The 20939-nt window shown below is 40.1% G+C and overlaps 1 protein-coding gene across 3 annotated transcripts in view; it reads right to left on the reverse strand.

Annotated features, from left to right (window-relative positions):
• LRIG1 (leucine rich repeats and immunoglobulin like domains 1) overlaps positions 1-20939 on the reverse strand; it is a 139765-nt gene that overhangs the window by 69029 nt on the left and 49797 nt on the right. For all 3 annotated transcript variants that reach the window (XM_026679408.2, XM_026679398.2, XM_087954579.1), the window contains exons 2-3: positions 9279-9350; positions 1775-1849 (exon numbers count right to left, since the gene is read on the reverse strand). In XM_026679408.2, the coding sequence (XP_026535193.1) occupies positions 1775-1849; positions 9279-9350 (147 nt within the window). The remainder of the gene's footprint in view (positions 1-1774; positions 1850-9278; positions 9351-20939) is intronic.

The raw sequence follows: 20939 nt of genomic DNA on the forward strand, positions 1-20939 counted from the left end.
GGTGCAATGATAAATTAGGAATAGAAGTTGATAAAATCAGTTGTGGGTGCTCCATCACAGGAAGTTTTTGAAAGTAGACCAGACAACCATTTGATTAGGGTGGTATAAGGTCCCCTGCCTTGAGCACGGGCTGGACTAGAAGACCTCTGAGGTCATTTCCAGCCCCACGATTCTTGTTCTAAAATGTTCCAGTTTATATTCTATGGGTGAACCAGGACTTTCCAATTTATTCACAGAGTTTGGAAAGGGAAAATTTCTGGATATTGGTTTTAAACCTAATTTTTGGCTTATGGTAAACAATGCTTCCATTGATGGCTCTGGCTAGAGTATTGTTGAAAATCACCAGAATGAGGCCTTCCTAGCTAGCTTCTGACAAGCAAAGTCTATGGGATCGAAAGTCAATGCAAACCACCTGTGGCCTTAGAATCTCTGGTGGCTCAGCTTTGAGTTAGAACAAGAGCAACCACACCGAGAACCAGCCCTAATGCAACATTTTTGTTAATCGTCTCTCTCTTTTAAAAAGTATCCATTTTACATGAGAGAGTCCTTGACTTATGACCACAATTGGGACCGGAATTTCCATTACTAAGCAAGACAGTTAAGTGAACTGCACCCAATTTTACGACCTTTTTATGCTGTAGTTGTTAAGCGAATGAATCCCTGCAATTGCTTAGGGAATCACATGGTCATTAAGCAAACTCAGCCCCCCATCCCCGGTTGACATTGGTTGTCAGAAGCCAGCTAGGAAGGTCTTGGGTGAGGATCACATGACCCCAGGATGCTGCAACCATCATAAATGCAGTCTGGCTGAAATTTGATCACGTGACTTGGAGAGGTGCTGTGACAGTTGTAAGTGCGAGGTCCAATCAAAAGTCCCTTTTTTCTCAATGCTGTTATAACTTTGAATGGTTGTTAAATGAATGGTTATAAGTCAAGGGCTACCTGTATTCTTTGTCATCCTTAATCTGATACTTAGCAGGGAATTTTTATTCAAATATAGTTTTCAGGGTTGCTGGAGGAGAAGGTAAGAATTTAATCAAGCCAATCCAGAAACATATTGTTCAGGAATGTGTGGGCTTTACTTTCAATGGCATTTTAACAGAATCTTGCACATCTGAAGATGGGGAATTATATAAATCAGGGGTCCTCAAACTGCGGGACGTGGCCCACTACCGGACTGTGGCGTGTTGACCACCGGGCCAGTGAGTGGCTGGCCAGTATGGGCCTGTGTGTGCATGCTCACACCCCCACTTGCACTAGCATCACATCATATCGCCGCTAGATCACACGGGCACTAGTGTCGCCGCAAGCACTAGTGTCACCTGCCCCTCCCTTTCCCTCCGGGCCACCAACCCAAGACATTTGGAGAACTCTGATATAAACAATTAAAATAAAATAAAATTTCAACTGAATTCTGCAAACCTATAACCTCTATTGAGTCCTGAGACCTATAACTGATCACCTTCATTTTCTCTCTCTCTTTCAGGTACCACAGGTTACTACCGTTTCTCTTTCAGGTTAGATGTTACTAATGTAATTCTAGATTTTTGTATTCCAAGGAGAATTTGCATTTTGGAGAATGGAAGACTTCACTTTAAGTACTTTACAGGTGAGAACAGCAGAGGTCTTTAAGTGGAACATCAACATTTAGTAAGCTCCAGCTGGTCGGATATCATTGAATGCATTCAAGCTAAAATAAGAAACACACAGTATACCTTGCACAGATTCTTCAAATAAAAAATATACTCGTAGAAAAGCTAATGCTGAGACTTACAGGAACAAGGAAGTTATGTGGGCTGAAGCTGCTCCCAGAGATGGAATGGCTGTCAGTTCATTGTTATTCAGTCGCCTGGAGGAAACAATGACAACAATTAAAAAAATTATTAAAAAAATGAAGCAAACTTCTTTTTTGGGGGAGACTCTCAGGTTGCTTTTCGTTGCTCGCCGTCTGTCATGATTATTAACCTAGAAGCCCAGCTGCATGCAGAAATGTGTCAGTGAGCTTCCTGTAATTCTGTGACTTTCCAGCCAAGTCACCGCCAAGAACACTTGTAACAGAAACCCAGCTGCACATTCCATGCCTACTTTAGTTATTGCTAACACATATTTATGGAACAGCAACAAGTGCCAGCTTCCTCCAAGGCTGGGCAAACTACAGATCACGAGACACACGCAGCTCCTGGGGAGTTCTAACCAGAGCTCCTGATTTACATCCTTGTGCACAATTTCTTTTGATATATGTATTTTTAATGGATGGCTTGGGGATCAAAAGTTTCTCCATTAGGATCTCCTTGTTGGACTTGATTACCGGACATGGTTACAGCCAAGGTCAGAAATAGTAGTGATCGTAACCACAAGGGCTCCTGAAAAAGGGTTACATCATTAGTTATAATAGATGAGGATGATCCATCCAGAGCTATCATGCTAGCCAGCTTTAGACACCAACGTAGTTTTCCTGCTTTAGATACTATCATGTGGTCAAAGGGAATAAAAAAAGGACCTGGCGCCCGAGTCTGTTCTGTATTAAGTCTTGGTTCTCCCAACCACCTCTCTCCTTTGCTGTGTTCCTTCAGCAATCCAGGTTGGTGCTGTCCATGTTAGTAGGATGCAGACAGACGGAATAGCAAGAAGCATTTCTTTGCATACAGGATTGAAGTTGCTGTGGGTATGAATTAGCATCCCCCTGTTCCATCTGTCTCTCTTTCTTCCTCACAATATACATTGACCCCGATGGCTTTATGGCTGGTTGGACCCCACGTCAACTATTCCGTCCAAATGAGTCCATCAGCCTCATGAATTTGGGAATCTTAGTGCATGTGGAGAGAGTGAGTTTGGTGTAGAGGTTAAGAGATCAGAGTAGAAACCGGACAACTAGGACTTAGGCACAAAGCCAGCTAGGGGACCTCTTGAAAAAGCACTGGATGACTCTCTCTCAACCCTAGGAAAGAGACAATGGCAAGCCACTTCTGAAATCTTGCCAAGAAAACTGTGGTACTTGCCCAGGCAGTTGGCAAGAGTCAACACTGACTCAAAGGCATAAAAAGAAGCAGAAAATAAAAAGATGTGGAAGCAATCATCAAATCCTCAGGAACTCAGCAGAAAGAAGGAATTAAGCAGGAAGAGGGATGTCTATGGAGATTCCCAGTCATCCAGGTCATGGTTGTCCCAAAGGTGCTTTTTTCAAGAAGCAACTGGACTTTCTGGTTTTTCTTTGAAGATGTTTCGCTTCTCATTCAAGAAACTTCTTCAGCTCTGAAGAAGCAGCTTCTTGGATGAGAAACAAAAAAGTCTTCAAAGGAAAAACCAGAAAGTCCAGTTGCCTCTTGAAAAAAGCACCTTTGGGTCAAGAAGGGGGATAAGTTTTCCTTTGTCTTGCTAACCAAAGCATATACAACACCTTAACATAGAGCCAGGCAAATAGCTCAGCTCCCCCAGTACAGGTAGTCCTCTACTTGGGAGGACTGCCCATCATGGTTGTGAGTCACGATGATCATAAAACGGATCACCCACATGATTGACCTGATTTTACAACCTTTACTGCAGTGATTGTTTAAGCAAACACCACCGACATTAAGCAAACCAATGGTTCGCCCTGGGCCAGTTTTACAGAAAACAAAAAGTAAATGCTGGTTTTTGGCAAAACAGTCATAAAATGTATGCATGTCACTGCAGGATGCTGGAAACAGCCATAAATGTGAGTCTGTTGCTAAGTGCCCAACCTGCAGTCATGTGACCAGCGGGGGGGAGAAAAGCCATCAGAACTTCAGAACCAGGTTATAAGTATCCCCAGGAAGGCCCATTGAACAGTTGGTAAGCAACCAGTCATAGGTTGAGAACTACCTGTGCCATCTGCCCCAATTACCTGCTCCATCAAATAGAAATTGGAAGGACTATATTTGTGATTATTATTTTTTTGCAGAAGCACGTCCTCTACCTCTTCTTAAAGAAGAAAAGGTATATATTGTGTAAAAGAAATGATTACATCAAAAATACACTTATTTCAGCAATTATGCCAATTTAATTGTTTCAGTTAATGGTTTATTAATGGTCTTTTAGGTACATACTGGATATAAATGAAATACAAATGAGGTTCAATCTTTTTCTAATAAAAATTAAAAAATGGATAGTTTCATCTTCCATTGCTAAATTACTGGACTTCAGAGTTTCACTCTTAGTAGTAAGATATCTGTATTGGACTACTGAAAGAAAGCTGACCTAGGTAATACAATCTGTTTCCTTCAGGATTTAGATACCTGCAGTTCTCACTTTGAATTAGTCCATTAATTAGCATTAAACAGGTGCTTGTCTTGTTGCTTGAAAACTGCCCAATTTCCTGGCCTCCTTGCCTAGCTTTAACCTTTCCAAAGAAGCAGTCAAAAAAGTTATTGAGGCCAAAAAAACAACAACCCACCATTGCTTCCTGCCTAAGAACAGGAGAATTTCTCTAACTCAGGGGTCTTCAAACTTGACAGCTTTAAGACTTGTGGAGTTCAACTCCCAGAATTCCTCCTCCAGTCATGTTAGCTCAGGAATTCTGGGAGTTGACGTCCACAGTCTTAAACTTGCCAGGTTTGAAGACTCTTGCTCTAACTCTACGAGAGGTACATATAATTGGATCTTGTTTATTTATCCTTTTTTGTCTTTCCAAACAGCAAAGATTTAAAATGGTTTGTCCTCTATTTTAGATGTATGATTCACTATATCCGTAAAATGCAGAGATGGGGGAAAAGTTGCAACATAAAAATAAGGTCCAGTCGTCTCAGCAAACTCCTTTATATCAAAGCATTTCTGTATTTCTTACCATTATTTTTAAAAGTCAAGCAAGGCAAATGTTTACACTTGTTAAAAATTAGACTTGATAACCAACAAATTATGAACTATTTGCTTATATCAATAATTTTTCCAGGCCAGCATCCTTCAAATAAAACAGAAATTGTATTAGCTAGATTCTCTGGGCAGTACAAAAATAGGACATTTTGTAAACCAGTTTGAGTATTTATTAAATAAATATCCACTATTTAAAAATAAATAAATAATCATCCAATCTGAAGGATGCTATGTTGAAGATGTTCTAGAAGTACATAAAAGATAAAGTGGTATATAAGAAGATATAGCAGTAATGCATATATCCAATTATCCACTACAAACCATACTAGGAGTAATTGATACAAGTATAAAGTTTTCTACAAAAAATACGTGTGAACATTTTTGTTCAATAAAACCTTCCAGAAACCAAGAAGATGATTATTGAACTGATTCTGTTGTTATATATCTATGGAAAGTTGCGCCATGGAGATGCATAGCAAACTTCCTGATGTTCTACAGAAGTTCACAAGTTCTGCTTGGAACTCAAAAATGCCCTGGCCTTTATCGATACATACACAAAAGGAGATGGACAGCATAAATGGGCATCTTTTTATGAAAGAGTTCCACATGAATATTGGAACGTAAGTAGGGTTTTCAATGGTGACGAATGGCTTCATTCATGAATTCTTTCCTAAGGCTTTTGTTAATGCAAACAGGAAGGACCTAAGGTATATTCAATAACAGAAGCTTCTATAGGGTGTTGATTGGCAAGTATAACCTGGCAGGACAAGTCAGAACTTACTAGCAATCTAAACAATAAATTCTTGGTTGTTAGTTTATTTTGCTGTTAAATATTGGCATATTGTTGGGTAAGGAGCTTTGGCATGTGGTCAGGAGCTTCTCTTAAATAACAAGCAAAGGTAAGACAGGCTGAACAACTCTCTGAAGCAACTACAGCTAAAAGCTCTCTTTCCAACCCTTTGATCCTGATACCACGTGTGGTAAGATGGGGAAGGGGGAGTGACACTCCCTATAAAATATTTACAACCTAGTTGCCAGGCTAATGTCATGTTGAAATGGATCTTGCTTAAAAATAGCACAGTTCTCTTGAGGATTCACTGAAAGGCACTTAGATTTTACTTTTTTTTTAAAGGCAAAACAGTAGTTTGGGAAAGGAACTTTATGCAATTTTGCCCTGATTATGATTAAAAGAAGCCTAGGGTTTTATGAACTCTGAAAGTAGACATTGTGCTCAAGTGTTAAGACTGTGTTCAAGCACCCTTTATGCTGCCAGGTAGGATAGTTCAACAACTTCTAGACAGCCACAAATTCTCACTTCGTGTGGCGCTCAAGGAGCCTTGATAGATAAAAACTGCATGGATTTTTAGCTTACAAGAATAAATCGCTAGAAAGGAAAAATGTCATTTTAATTAAGCATGCTGTAAAAAAAAAGAGTGGAGAGGGGAATATTCAGACAAAAAGCAAGTTTTATACAACATAAAGTGATCCAATGGTGTATGATCTCCAATGCTAACCATTGGGTGGGGTGGGATTTTGTAGTTACGATTTTCTTGTGGACTTCCAAGCAGGATCAATTATTTTATTTTAGTTATTAACTGAATGGATTAATCCCATGTATATCTCATTACAATCCCAGGCAGATTCATGGTAGATACAAAACAGGAAACATCTGTGGGAACATGCTAGATTACTTAGGGACTATGGTCCGATTCCAAATAGTTCTGCTGCTCTTATATAACAGTTGTGAACCGCCCTGCCTTCCATGTACCGTATTATCACCAGTTCATGTGCAAAGTATCGACTTCGCATTCAGGGGTATCCACAGAATGTAGTCCAAAAAAAAGTTAAGATGGCTTTCACAATGGTGCAAGTGAAGCTCGGACCAATGCACATTAAAAGAACATTGTGGCCATCATGTTGGGGGATTTTAATCATATTTTTTTTAATCAGTTACTTGCATTCTTCACTGTGAAGCCATAGCTGCAAAGCCACCTCACAAGAAATAGAACGTTTCACTGATATGTGAATGTAATAGTTAAGCGTACTGTATGCAGTTGCAAAAAAGGAAGTATCCAATTCATCTCAACTATAGCAGGGGTGTCAAACTCGATTTCATTCAGGACCGCATCGGGGTTGTGTTTGACTTTGGGGGGGACAGGGCCAGCTTGATGTCACTCGTGTCAGGGGCACCTGTGCTGGCCTGAGTGTTCTGCCAGCAAAAACGGGTTCCCGCATTTTGTTTTCAGCTGCAATGTCTTCCTGCAACCCACTGCCAGCAAAAACGGAGCTCGGGAGGGCCATGGGTGGCCCTCCCGAGCTCTATTTTTGCTGGCATAGGCACTATGGGCCAGTCCTTTACGGCCCCACAGGCCAGATCTAAGCACCCTACGGGCTGGCTCCAGCTCCTGGGCCTTGAATTTGACACCCCTGAACTATAGTGAACTATCCAAGAATATCAGTAAAGCACCATTTCTTCGCCTTCTGCATCTACTACAGGTAGTCCTCGACTTCCAACTACACTTGGGACCAGATGTTCCACCGCTAAGCAAGGCAGATATTAAGTGAGCGGTGCTCAATTTTACAACCACTTTGTTGAAAACACTGGAGTGGTTATGTGAATCCTGTGATTGTTAAGAAAATCTGGCTTCCCCCGTTGACTTTACTTGTTGGAAGACAGCTGGGAAGGTCACAAATGGCGACCCCACGATTCTCAAGACAGTGCAGCTGTCGTAAATACGTGCCAGTAACCAAGCACCCAAATTTCAGTCATGGGACCACCATGAGGATACTGTAACAGTCGTAAATGCAAGGACCAGTCATAAGTAATTTTTTCAGTGCCAACAAGCAGAGTCAATGGAGGAAGCCAGATTTGACTAACCACCTCATGATTCACAACTGTACTTGGTTAGCAACAGAAATTTTGGGCTCAATTGTGTTGTGGGGCGAGGACTAGATGTACTGTTTGAATATACCGTGTTTCTCATATAATAAGGCCGGGTCTTCTTTTTTTTTGAGCCCCGAAAAAAATGGCTGGGCCGTCTTTTTGGGGGTGACTTAATTCCCCCCCTTGCATCTTTGGGCGGGCGGGCAGCGACGGCTTGGATGTTGACCTCGGCATTGGTGGGGCACTTCGTATTGAGGTCAACGCAGGCAGCACCATATCCGGGTGTGCAACAAAAGTATTTCCTAACGGCAAGCCTCCCCACCATTCCCCCCCATTTTGCATGTTTTAATATAGGCCTTAATTTGGGGGGAGGGGCTTAATTTCATTTCATGCCTATAAAACATGCTGGGATTTCCTATTGGGGGAGGCCGTATTGTTGGAGAAACAGGGTAATTAACTATTGGAAATACTGTAGACACATCTTTTCAAAACATCTCTAGGGATTCATATTAGAGTAAAATAATTTATTATTAATTAAATAATTATTTAATAATGTATTGCACCAGGCCTGGGTGTTCCAAGGGACAGATGAAACCTTGAAATGGTTCCATGGTTAACATTCACTCTCTTGTATTTTGTGGTGGGGTTTAAAATAATTTTCATAGAACCCAAGATTGTTGGGGGCAATGTGCTGACTCTGTAAACCACTTAGAGAGGGGCTGGAAAGCACTGTGTATATAAGTCTAAGTGCTATTGCTATTGCTAATAATGCTTGGTTTTTATATATTTGTTTTAATTAATTGCTATACGCTGCCTAGAGTAATGTTTTAGAGGATGGGCAACTATATAAATTCTCATCATTTGGATTACATGGTAATGTAACCTTACATGGTGAGGCTACTGTTGAAACTGGTCTATCTATTATCAACGTGTATGCTGGGAAATTAACTGATAGACAGACAGACAGACAGACAGACAGACAGACAGAGAAATGGGGCACCCAATTTTGTGCTAGAATAGTTTTCTGCTGACTCAAGAATGGATAGATCTTAACCAGCCTTGGGAAGAAGCTCTTTGTCCTTTCTGCTAGGAAGCAGTGGGTGGGAGGGGGAGAAGGTAATTATTCCATAGTACCAACACTATACATTTTCTTCTTGAGACAGCCAGTAAAGATTAGCATTAGATGTCACAGCAGAGTCTACTTTGTATTAGAGGAAAACAGATCCATGCAGCTTAGTATGATTACCTGGCTATCTTTGGGATTATGAAATATAGTAGCAGGTAGAGCCAGGGAAGAACAGACAACACCAATGATTTCCAATAAAGACACTGCAGTTTAATTGAGACACTGTGTTCTACTAATTGACTGTTAATTTTTTAAACAGCACCCAGGTACTATATGAATGAAAAACAAAAGCTCAGATTTAATCTGTTGATGCAAGCTGGAAGAACAATGGAGTCACGTCCTCGGAAACTGTATACTTTTTCCGACTACTACCCTAGCCAGACTGGAAGTGAAGACAGAGAGCGGCCAGGATGAAAAGTCCTTTAGACAGAAAATACTTACACTTCCCGTAGTTTTGGCAGCTTTGCGAAGGCAGAAGGATCAATCTCGGTCAGTTTGTTGTGGCTCAGGTTTCTGTTTGAAAAAAGAGACGGTAGTATCAGCAAAAGACAGTTTCTACGCTCAGCAAAAATTGGCAATCCTAATTATTCTGGAGTTGTACTGGATAATAATAAAAAGAAGAGCAAAGGCAAAAAGAAGGAAACACGTGCTTACCACATCTATTCCACCCCCAACCCCCCAACCCCCCAACCCCCAAAAGATGCCCCAACGGTGAGCTTTAATGAAGGAATATGGAATGCTTCTGAAGCATTAACAATATGATGGCTTAAAGTGTTTTCTCAAATAATTCAAAAGGTTCAGAGAAATCGGAATTCTGTTTTCCTAGAAGTGACAACTGACCTATTTCTAGACAGTTCAGAAAACAGAATAAAAGCAACAGCATTTGCCTGTCTACCACCAGCAACTGTCATTCAGTCTCCTGCAGACCAGGAGTCTCCAACCTTGGCAATTTTAAGCCTGGAGGACTTCAACTCCCAGAATTCTGGGAGTTGAAGTCCTCCAGACTTAAAGTTGCCAAGGTTGGAGACCCCTGCTATAGACTAAGGTTGGGTAATCAGGGCTTCTGGCAACTGGGCCACGGAGAAGACCTTCAGTGAAAATGTTAATGTGGTGGTTAGTCCAAACGAACAAGCCATCTCCTTCAAGTATCCCAAATTAGTACTGTGTCCTGGGCCAAAATATTCTCAGTGAGCCCCACTGTCTTCTGTTCCAAGCAGTCCAATGCAATTGATGTCCCAGCATACACGTTTCATAATAGAGGCACCATTTCCAACTACAGTCACACAAAACCGTAATGCAATCTAGTTTATTAGAAGAGTATAATAGCCATATTATTTCTTCCGAGAAGCACTACAGCAGAGAATTTTGCCATGTCACTATCACAGGAGCTTTATCCTGAGATATCTACCACAATCCAAGATTATTTTCCTACCCGTAATAGCCACTGCTGGTTTAAAGACATCAATGCAGGCTAAAAAAATTTGTCCTAACGTGCCTTAGTTCATGCTTACTTCTGCAGGCTTTCTTCATTACAGATAGTCTTCAACTTACAATGATTTCATTTACTGACTGTTCAGAATTACAACTGAAAAAGTTTTTCACACTTATAACTGATGATGTTACCTGGTATGGGTAAGGAAATATCTGCAAGAAAGCAAGAAAGCCCAAAGAGCACCATTTGTATTCTTGAATGAAAGGTGGAATATAAATCTAACAAATGATAAAATCCATGAAGATTATTTCTAAGTAATGTGCAAATAGCACAATTCTCTATTGAGGCATTGGGTTAATGATGCTCAATTTCTAGTAAATCCAGAGCCAAGGGTGCAGCCTAAGCTATTGTTTTATTGTCGTATCCAGCAAAATATCAGCTCCACTAGGTAGGAAAAACCAAGAAATCAACTCCACAGGAAGGGCGAAACTACTTTCATTGAGACCAGGTTTTTATTACTGGCTATAGTAACAGAATCTTGTTTTATGTCTCCCACTTAGACTCATTAGGGAGATTTCTGTCTCAGCCGTTTCCATCCATTTTCTGCTTGTTTTGGACTCACAATTTGTTTTTTCCCCTCATTGCTTTGGTAACAGATCTTGCTTATTTCTGTCAAGGTCATCTGCATCTTCTACATTTTACAAAATTAACATCATTATTTTCCTCCCCTATAGCAACCTGGGTTAGCTGTAAATAGAAGTGGTGACCAAAATCTTAAAATAATGTTCTTGAACCCCCACCAAAGAGATTTATAATACCCTTTACTCTGTTGTGTTCACTTGCAACTTTTATCATTTCTGCAAAAGTATTTACCTTTCTCTCCTGTTTTTTTGGGGGGGCAAGAAAATAATGACAAGGTGATAGAAGAAGCAGCTAAAGCATCTATCCTCTGAAGCTTTTTGTGAAATTGTTAAAAATAGATTTGCTGGATCAGATCAAAAACTCATCTAGCCCTGTATTCCCTTTTCCCATGCTGTTTCCTGGCAGGCCCCGAAAACATTGGGATCTTCTCATTCCTTTTCTCTGGCAAACTTTATTCAGAGACTTGATGCCTCTAAAACAGAGTAGCATATATTTTGCTTCTAAGATGAAGAGAAATTGATACCTTTATCTTTTTGATATTATCAACAGGATGAAGACCAATTAATACCTCTACTTGTCATGATATTCTCAGCAGGACAATAAAGTCAAATTACCAGGATCTTATATTTTCCCTGAATCAGAAGGAGTTACACTGTTAAATCCCAACCTTTGTTTAATTTAATGCAACAGTATCAATTAAATAATATACTAGTATTTATTATAAATAATATACTAGTACTTATTATTAGAATGTCCTTCGTTGTTACTACTTCAGCTTTTGTTCATTTTTATTGTCTAGATTTCTCTTTCACTTTTTCTTCAGGAGCTTGAGGTGGTATACACAGCCTACCTTCCTCCATTCCGCTCCCCTCCAATAATTATCCTGTATTATAAGTTATTGGCCAAAATTTTTTTGTTACATTCTGCATCCGAGAGTGGATTTCAACATAGGTCTTCTTGGTTCAGCAAGGAAACAAGCACCTCTTACTTACCCTCTCAAGTCCCTTACTATGTTGCTTTTTTGGGGAGGAAAAAGAACACACATCACTTTAAAACAACTTGTAAGTAGCAGCTTCCTTCTCACTATGCATATGTGTTACTTTAGAGATAACACTGCTAGCATATGATTCTGAAAGTGTGCCAGGCTGTTAAAGGATAAAATAAGGCTAGCAAATGGAAGGAAAGACACACACCCCGTCAAATTTTCCCCCCATCACCACTGTTTTTGAAAGATCCTGTTTCCACCCCCCTATGTCTGGGATAGAAATCAACACGGATTCAAAGAGGTTTATATACTGAATGAAACAAAAAAAAACCAGCAAATTGCGGCTTAAAAAATTCCAAGGTACTTCTAAACCTGAAACACTATCTCCCAATCAAGACGAGATTAAACAAAAACACAATTTGTCCGGCAAATCCCTTGCTTAAAATAAAAAAAAAACGCAAACCAGAAAGACAGGTCTGAGCTGGTCTGCATCGTAAAGAGAAAAAGAAGCAAGTACCGTGGATTTTATTTTCCAAAAAGGAATGCAAACATGACTGCAAAATTAGACACATTTGTGTTAAGAATAGCATGTGTATTTTTAACTTTGCAAAATTTCATGTTGTCATTTCAATTTTCATCAAGCTCTTTAAGTGCCTTTAGAAAACAAATAAGGAACATACAGTATAGTATGTGGCTGTTCAGTTTAAAAGGGAGAGGCATATGGTTTAACAATTGATTTCTTTTTTCTGTTGTGATGTACTTTGATATAATTAAGAACTGGATAACTCAGTCTGCGTGAATTACAAATACTGAAATTTTGAATTGGGCCGAAATTATGTTGCTGTGCTCATACACAGTATATAGAAGGTCTCAAGTTCAACCTCTGGGTTATAAATTACTTTGTAAAAGTCTAGAGAAGGATTGCCAGTCAGTATTTAAAACTGTTTAAAAATAGAATGGCTCATTGGTATAAAATATGTGATGTGTTTTGATTCAAAACATTCTGAATTTGGCCTATTTCTAGTGCAAAACTCTTGTGCCCAGACCAGGGACTCCTCCAAGTGTGTAAAACAATATACAGATACACTTGACTGTATATTAGCATTGTTAATTATGATGCCTTCCTTTGTTGCTATGCATTTTAATATTTGTAGTTATAGTGTATAGGGTTTTTTTACGTGATATTGTTCACCTCCCAGAGTCACTTGTTGAGATAGGTGGCTATACAAATCGATTAAATAAATAAATAAATAAATAAATAAATAAACAAATAAACAAACAAACAAACAAACAAACAAACAAACAAACAAACAAACAAAAACAGTTGCTCCCTGCGTACCATTGCTTCAAGCAGACCAAGGTATTTAAATCATTTTAGAGACATATGCTTGAAACCACCCATTCCGTCCTTACAGCAGACTATTTCAAATTAAATACAATCGGAATTGAAAGGTTTTGCACATGCTTGTACTAGAACAGACTTTGGTTTTGAAATCCACATTATATGTCTCTGTATATTGCAAATCTGCACAAGTTCATATATGGAACAGTTATATAAACTATCTGATTTATTCCTGTTGTATAAGAAGTAGAGACATCTATCCATCTACAGCAGTGGCCCCCAACCGTTTGGGCACCAAGGACCAGTTCCGTGGAGATCATTTTTTTCTGCGGACTGGAAGGGGTGTGGTGTCATGTAATGCCTGCATCCTGTGCTTGTTTATGTGGCCTGGTTTCTGGCATGCTGCGGACTGGTGCCAGTCCACAGACTGGGGGTTGGGAACCCCGATCTACAGCATTCTCCACTTTATTTATTTATTTATTTATTTATCAATCGCTTACAAGATAATAGGTATAAGAATAAACATGAGTATGAATACAGGAAATAGGTACGAATAAATGGGACAATAGGACAGGGATGGTAGGCACCATTGTGCACTTATGCACTGCCTTTACAGACCTCTTAGGAATGGGGTGAGGTCAATAGTGGATAGTTTGAGGTTAAAGGAGCGGGGGTTAGAGCATGTAACAACAGAGTCAGGTAGTGCATTCCAGGCATTGACCACTCTGTTGCTGAAGTCGTACTTTCTGCAATCAAGTTTGGAGCGGTTTACATTGAGTTTGTATCTGTTGTGTGCTCTTGTATTGTTGCAGTTGAAGCTGAAGTAGTCATTGGCTAGTAGGACATTGTAGCAGATAATTTTGTGTACTATGCTTAAGTCCAACCGTAAGCGGCATAGTTCTAGGTTGTCCAAGCCCAAAATTTCAAGCCTAGTGGTGTAGGGTATTCTGTTGCAAGCAGAGGAGTGTAGTACTCTTCTCGTGAAATTGAATTAATGTCCGATATACAGTGTGAATTCCAGACAGATGAGCTGTATTCGAGTATTGGTCTAGCAAACGTTTTGTATGCCCTAGTTAGCAATTCATTATTACCAGAGGAGAAGCTTCGTAAGATTAGATTTACAACTCTTAATGCCTTTTTGGCAATGCTATTGCAGTGGAGATTCCCAATTATCTATAAGTCATGGTTGTCCCACAAGTGCTTTTCCAAAAGGCAATCGTACTTTCTTGTTTTTTTAGGCAGAGGTCCCAGCATGGCACATATGTAGTCTGGGCTGAGGTAAGTTCTGTCATCTAACGTGTTGTCTTGTAGCAGTCATATCTTCATTACCGTGACTGCTTCAGTTGTGACAGGTGAAGAGTAAAGTGACATCCTAAGAAACCATTGTCTCATCTGAATCCAGTTTTAGTTCCCAAATCTTGCTGACAAAGTCCAGTTTGCTTTTTGGGACTCCACTTCTTATTCATTTTTTGAATATTTCAAGTTAGCTCACTCTCTGTGTTTTCAGGACACAACTCTATGGCTCCTTCCACTAACAAGGTGGGTGAGTGACAGCTAAGGGGAAGAGGAGCAGTCCAGGAATATGTGTTGGCGCCAAATGCCACTTCCATTAAACATTTTGTCAGCCTTTCGCCTAATCCAGCTTTGCATCATTTCCCACACAAAAGGAACCAAGAGCCAATAGAAGAGAATATTAATAGTTGAACTATGGAGTTCTTGGTACTGTCTGAGCTTGGCTGCTTATTTGCAGACTGTTTGATTACCCAACTATAGATAGGTAACATTTTATAAAAATGTTGGGTTATGAAACATCTGCAAGGAAACGACCAAGCTCAGACAGCACCAAGGATGTCACGAAACCAGGAGCCTTGAACAATCCAAATTTCACAAGAGGAATCTCTCTACTCATCTGCCCAGAGAGAGCTCCCTTGCCTGCAGCTTCCTGAATAGACACCCCATCCAAATCCAAGATATCTTTATAGATGTTTTAGCAGAGGAGAATCTGGTGCACACATGGCTGGACTTCAATAAGAGAATTGAAAGTCTCTGAACTGCTGTTGAAGGGACAGCACAGAGCAAAACATCAACAATGTCCCTTTCCTGGATTAACAGAACCTGCAGCTTTTTTGACAGCCTGCCACCATGCATTTCGACCCATTAAATCAGTTTGTAGATGGAAAGAGGCCTTTCGTTTCCCCTCTGCCTTGCAAAGGAGATTCTGGAACAGGAAACTGCCTGATCCAGAATCAATTTCCACACCCGCTTTTTCAGAAACATTCTTTATCAAAAACACAGGGCAGCGTAGGATATCTGCAGAAGAGGTCTTGCAGGATTCAGTACAGATCTAGAATCCTGCCAACCATGAACAGTGGGCCTAAAAGGATTACACATTCAAACATAATTCCATTCCGTATGAAATGTATACAGTACTTCGACATCACTGGATTAAAAAAAGGAAAGGCCACATCAGATTATATATTTAATATATTTTGCCCTTACTCTCTGGAGATTCTTGTACAAACGTCCTCAAACAGAATAAAATAGTGTGATTAATCGACATCCATCCTTTTCTCTCTCTCAGAATTTGTGATTTTATAGCATACGAAAAAGCTAAATAATTTTATGCTTCTAATAGTATCCTCCTAAACTGTAATTAGCATTGGCAGAAGCTTTTTCTTTATTCCCTCTTCTTGATACTCTGCTTTTAACAGAATCCTAATTTTTAAACACATTAAACTAAGATCAATGTATAGGAACAAGACAATGTATTAAGATTTATAATAACATAATAAAAAGAGGGAAAGTGTGCAGTTAGTCCTCAATTTACAGTCATTTAACAATCATTCCAAGTTGCAAGGGCATTAAAAAAGTGACTTACAACTGCTCCTTGCATTATAGAATAGAATAACAGAGTTGGAAGGGACCTTGGAGGTCTTCTAGTCCAACCCCCTGCTCAGGCAGGAAACCCTATACCATTTCAGATAAATGGCTGTCCAATCTCTACTTAAAAACTTCCAGTGTTGGAGCATTCACAACTTCTGGAGGCAAGTTGTTCCACTGATTAACTGTTCTAACTGTCAGGAAATTTCTCTGTAGTTTTAGGTTGTTTCTCTCCTTGATTAGTTTCCACCCATTGCTTCTTGTCCTGCCCTCAGGTGCTTTGGAGAATAGCTTGACTCCCTCTTCTTTGTGGCAGCCCCTGAGATATTGGAACACTGCTATCATGTCACCCCTAGTTCTTCTTTTCATTAAACTAGACATACCCAATTATGACTATTACAGCCTCCCTGTATGATCAAAATTCAGATGCTTGGCAACCAGCAAGTATTTATGACATTGGATCATATGATTGCCATTTGCAACCTATACAGGCAGCCTCTCACAAGCAAAATCAATGGAAGAAGTTAGATTTGCTTAATGACCACCCAATTCACTTAGCAACTGCAAACAATTTAACACTTAGCAACCATTGCTTTAAAAAAAAGGTCATAAAATCAAGAGCAACTCACTTCAGAATCGCCTTGCTGAGCAACTAAAATCCTGGTCCAAATTGTGATCAAAAGTGAAGGATTACTTATAGAATGCTCTTGCTCCATTTGCAGCTCAAAACACTCATGCCTTTTTAGCTTTAAAAAGACCCAGAAGCTGCCTTGATAGCTTTGTCTACCTATGTTTTGCAAAGCTACCTATCCACAGTGGGTGGGAGTTTTGATAAATATCCAGACTATAAGGACTTTCTTCATTTGGTATGTTGCAAGTGGATTTTTCAAAAGCAATGGAAACTACACAGGTTGGAGGAATTCAACCATCCAAGTGAAAACTACAGAAAGTGTAATTGCAAACACAACCAATTTAATAAAGAAATTCATTTATTCATGGTTATGTTCACATACAAGATGAGCATCAGAGTCAACTAATGATAAAATGAATTGTACAGATTTCATGAGTAACTTGATTTAGGCTGAGCCCAGAAGTGTCTTTCTTTAAATCTAATTAAAAGATGGAGGCTATATCACCTAAACCAAAGGAAAACAATGCAGTAATACCAAGCATGCTCATATCATTTAGATTTGCAGTCATGCATTTCTTCCATAGTCCCATGAACCGATATATATATGTTTTTAATAATTAGAAGACTTTTTTTTTTTTGCTCAGAAATAAAATCCCACTGATTTCAGGAGTTCTGTCTCCCAAGTATGCATAAGTAAGCATCCAACTCTAGCGGCTGAAAGCTATTACGAACTGGTTACATTTTTAAGACACACTGTGTGTTTGTGCAGGTGGTGATGGTAGTGGGGGGTGCTGTTAACATATGTGCATCCATCCCAAAAAAAGAAACCTTGGGATTTTTTTTAAAATACAAGGCGTAGATCTGCACAACTCCCAAGTCAAAAACAAACATACCACATTTGAGCTTCAGTTCTCTGCAAACTACAGTTAAATCCTACCAATTTCAATGGGAAAACTATCTTACAAAATGGATTCAAAGATTTTTTTTTAAATCCACACTGAATTCAGATGTAGTACTGTCTTCGAATCGGGGACTCCTTGAAGAAAAAAAGTCAACTTTTACTGCAAACATGTGAAGGCCCCCTGTTCAGAATTAATTTAAACCACCAGAGAGTTTTAAATGCTGAAGAGCAAAACGTTTATCAAGAAAGCAAACAAAAAAAGATAGGTGGGAACTCTTGAGGATTATTTTGCTTTGAGTTGATCTTTTAAAGGCAGGCAACTGAATCAGTTAACAGTCTTCCTTTATGAACATTGACTGAAAAAAAGCTGGTTGAAATTACCTTGCATTTTTGGCACCAATAAGCAACTTCTCAGGCACAGAATATCTTAGTTTGGTGCAGTCAAATACACTAAGACAAATTATTTCAGGTAATTGTTCCGAGATCTAATCACTAAAGACTAAAGTCATCAATTATGGAAGATGTCATAAAATGCACAAAATAAAATGCATGTTCTTATTTTGGAAAGGCTCAGGAAAAATTCATGGATCGCCATCAGAGTACATAGGTGGTGGAGGGAGGGAGGGAGGGAGGGAGGGAGGGAGGGAGAGAGAGAGAGAGAGAGAGAGAGAGAGAGAGCTCTGTAACATTTCAGAATTAACAGCACAGATGTTCCAATCTAACTATTCCCAAACCTCAACCTGACGTCATCTTTGAGAAAAAGAGAACAAAATGAATCCACTTGTTTTGTAAACAAACTTCTGCGCAACATGCAGTTTAATTGTTACCAACATTTCTCAATGTAATTTCACACTTTGGCAAATCAGAGTAAAGACACTGCTGCCCCTTAGAGCTAGGGAACAGCGAGGGTTCGCTTATGGTCCCAGCCAAAGGCTTTTCCAGTCACTGAACATGGATGGGTCCTGCCTGCTTCTGTGAAAACGAAACCACAAAACAAAACAAATCAGCAGTGCTATTTTGGAGAATAGACATAGTCGCTCCTAAGGATATTTACTCGATTTCCTGAACAGATTTCTCTCTCTCTCTCTTCGTGTGTAGCAACCAGGGAGTCATCTGTAAAATTATTTCCTAAAGCAAGAACTTGAAAGGCTGAATAAACTGTTTTAAGGGCTCATATTAGCGACACTTCTCTCAGAGTAACATACATACAAGAAGCACACTTATGTACTCTTTTCTCAACATTCCTCACTATCAGGTTCATGTTCATAGATTTTTCTCTAGAACTTTCCTTCTTTGGTGGCAAAGTCACCAAAGAAGCGATGACAGAGGATTATTTCTTGACTATGGAATTCCTGTCCACAGAAAATCTGGCTAGGAAGCCCACAGCTGGTTCTCCTTAATGAATTACGAGTTAGATAAAATTTTAATTAGTTGTAAAACTGGATTTTGTTACGGTTGTGCTCTATTGGCAAAGCTCTGACTAGATGGGGTTTTTTATAACAGAAAAAAAATTTGTCCGCCTGCTAGAATGTCACATTGAGAATGGAAAGCGGTATAAAATATTTTAAACAAAGTGTGTTTCAGGGTTGTGAGAGCTGGTGCCAAGGCAAGCAGTCTCCCATTTGCAGTTTCCTTCTTTGTTGTGGTACATGGAGCTAAAGTTTGAAGGTTTGTCTAGACAGTGTCTGTGCAGCAGAAGTGTAGACTAGTATTACATATGGGATGAAGCTGGAACAAATAAGATCTGGTACAAGAATAATAGAATGTAAAATCTTGCCAAATTATCCATCCATCCATCCATCCCTGTTATATTTTGTCACAAGTTGTCAAAGTCTAACCATAAGTAAAGCAATAATTAAATTTCACTGAAAGAAAATGATTCAGAAGAGTAGATATATTAGAGCGAATCAGGGGTGGGATTCTACTGGTTTGGACCGGTTCGGGCAAACCGGATGTTAAATTTGCATCTGATTTGATGAACCAGTACTTGAACCAACCAGCTAGCCCCGCTCACCCCACCCCGCCCCTCCCAGGAGTCTCCACGCTGCCCATTTTCAAAGTAAGTGCAGGGTCCATGACAAGGTTTTGGGAGGGGAAAAAACGGGCCTTCGGGAAGTCTGGAAATGGGCCTGTTTCTGTTTCCAAAGGCCTCCAGAGCCCAGGGGAGGCCATTTTCGCCCTCCCAGAGGCCTGAGGGAAGCCTCTGGACCCTTGGGAAGGTGAAAAATGGCCCTCCCGGAAGTTCTGGTAGGCCACGCCCACCATGGCCACGCCCACCCAGCAACTGGGCAGTGAACTGGTTGCTGGGATCTTTGAATCCCACCCCTGGAGCAAATTGCAACTGCAACCACATGCCAGGATTTCACCCTCCCCCTTTCGGTGCCTTCCATTTAGTCTTGGCTCTTGGTTACTGCCTGGACATGGCCCTGCAGTTTTCTTAGCAAGATTTCATAAGTATTTTGCCCTTGCCTCCTCTTCCTAGAGAGAGGGAGACTGGCCCAAGGTCACTTTGTGCCTAAGGCAGGACTAGATCTCCCGGTGTCCAGGCTGGTACGCTAACCATTGCACTAAAGTGCATTAAGAGTCTGTTAAAAGAGAGATACCCAGAAAATGTGGAAGATAAAAAGGATGCCTGGTGCAAAAAGAAGCCAAGCTATTTTCATTCGCTAGAGAGTATTACTACTGAAAAGGTCCTAAGAAGCCACCACTCTTCTTCTCGGCAAAAGGTGTAAGTCACAAGAGAAATATCTCATGGGACACAGGGAGAGACTGTCTCAAGACTAAACAAGTGGTTATGAATGCAAAGTAAGTGTACAAACATTACAAACAACCATCAAATTATAAAACCAACATTCTAAACCACCCCCTCATGAATAACAAGAACTATTTTTGGCTTGGTGAATCATTATTTTTCCTCACGGTCACCTGTGCCTCGATCACTTCCCAGTTGGACTACTGCAATGCACTCTGGGTGGAAGTTGCTCTTGAAGGCCACCCGGAAGCTACAACTGGTTCAGAATGCGACCACGCATGCGGAATTGTGTACCTCTAGGTTTGCTTAATATTACACCTCTGTTGCATGAGCTGCCCTGGCTCCCAGTGGTATCTTCTGAGTGACATTCAAGGTGCTGGTTCTTCCTTTTCAAGCTCTATGTAGCACAGGGCCAAGTTATTTGAAGGACCACTCTGCCTCCCCTAGAGATCTCTGCTCATCCCACCAGATTTGACAGAGTGGGCGACAGTCAGGTTCTTCCCCTTAAGTGTTGCTATCTTGCAGGATCTTGGAAGC

Source organism: Notechis scutatus, chromosome 2 (genome assembly GCF_049901735.1).
Source record: "Notechis scutatus isolate UNSWTSFEM ecotype Mainland chromosome 2, rNotScu1.2, whole genome shotgun sequence".
NCBI classification, from domain to species: Eukaryota; Metazoa; Chordata; class Lepidosauria; order Squamata; family Elapidae; genus Notechis; species Notechis scutatus.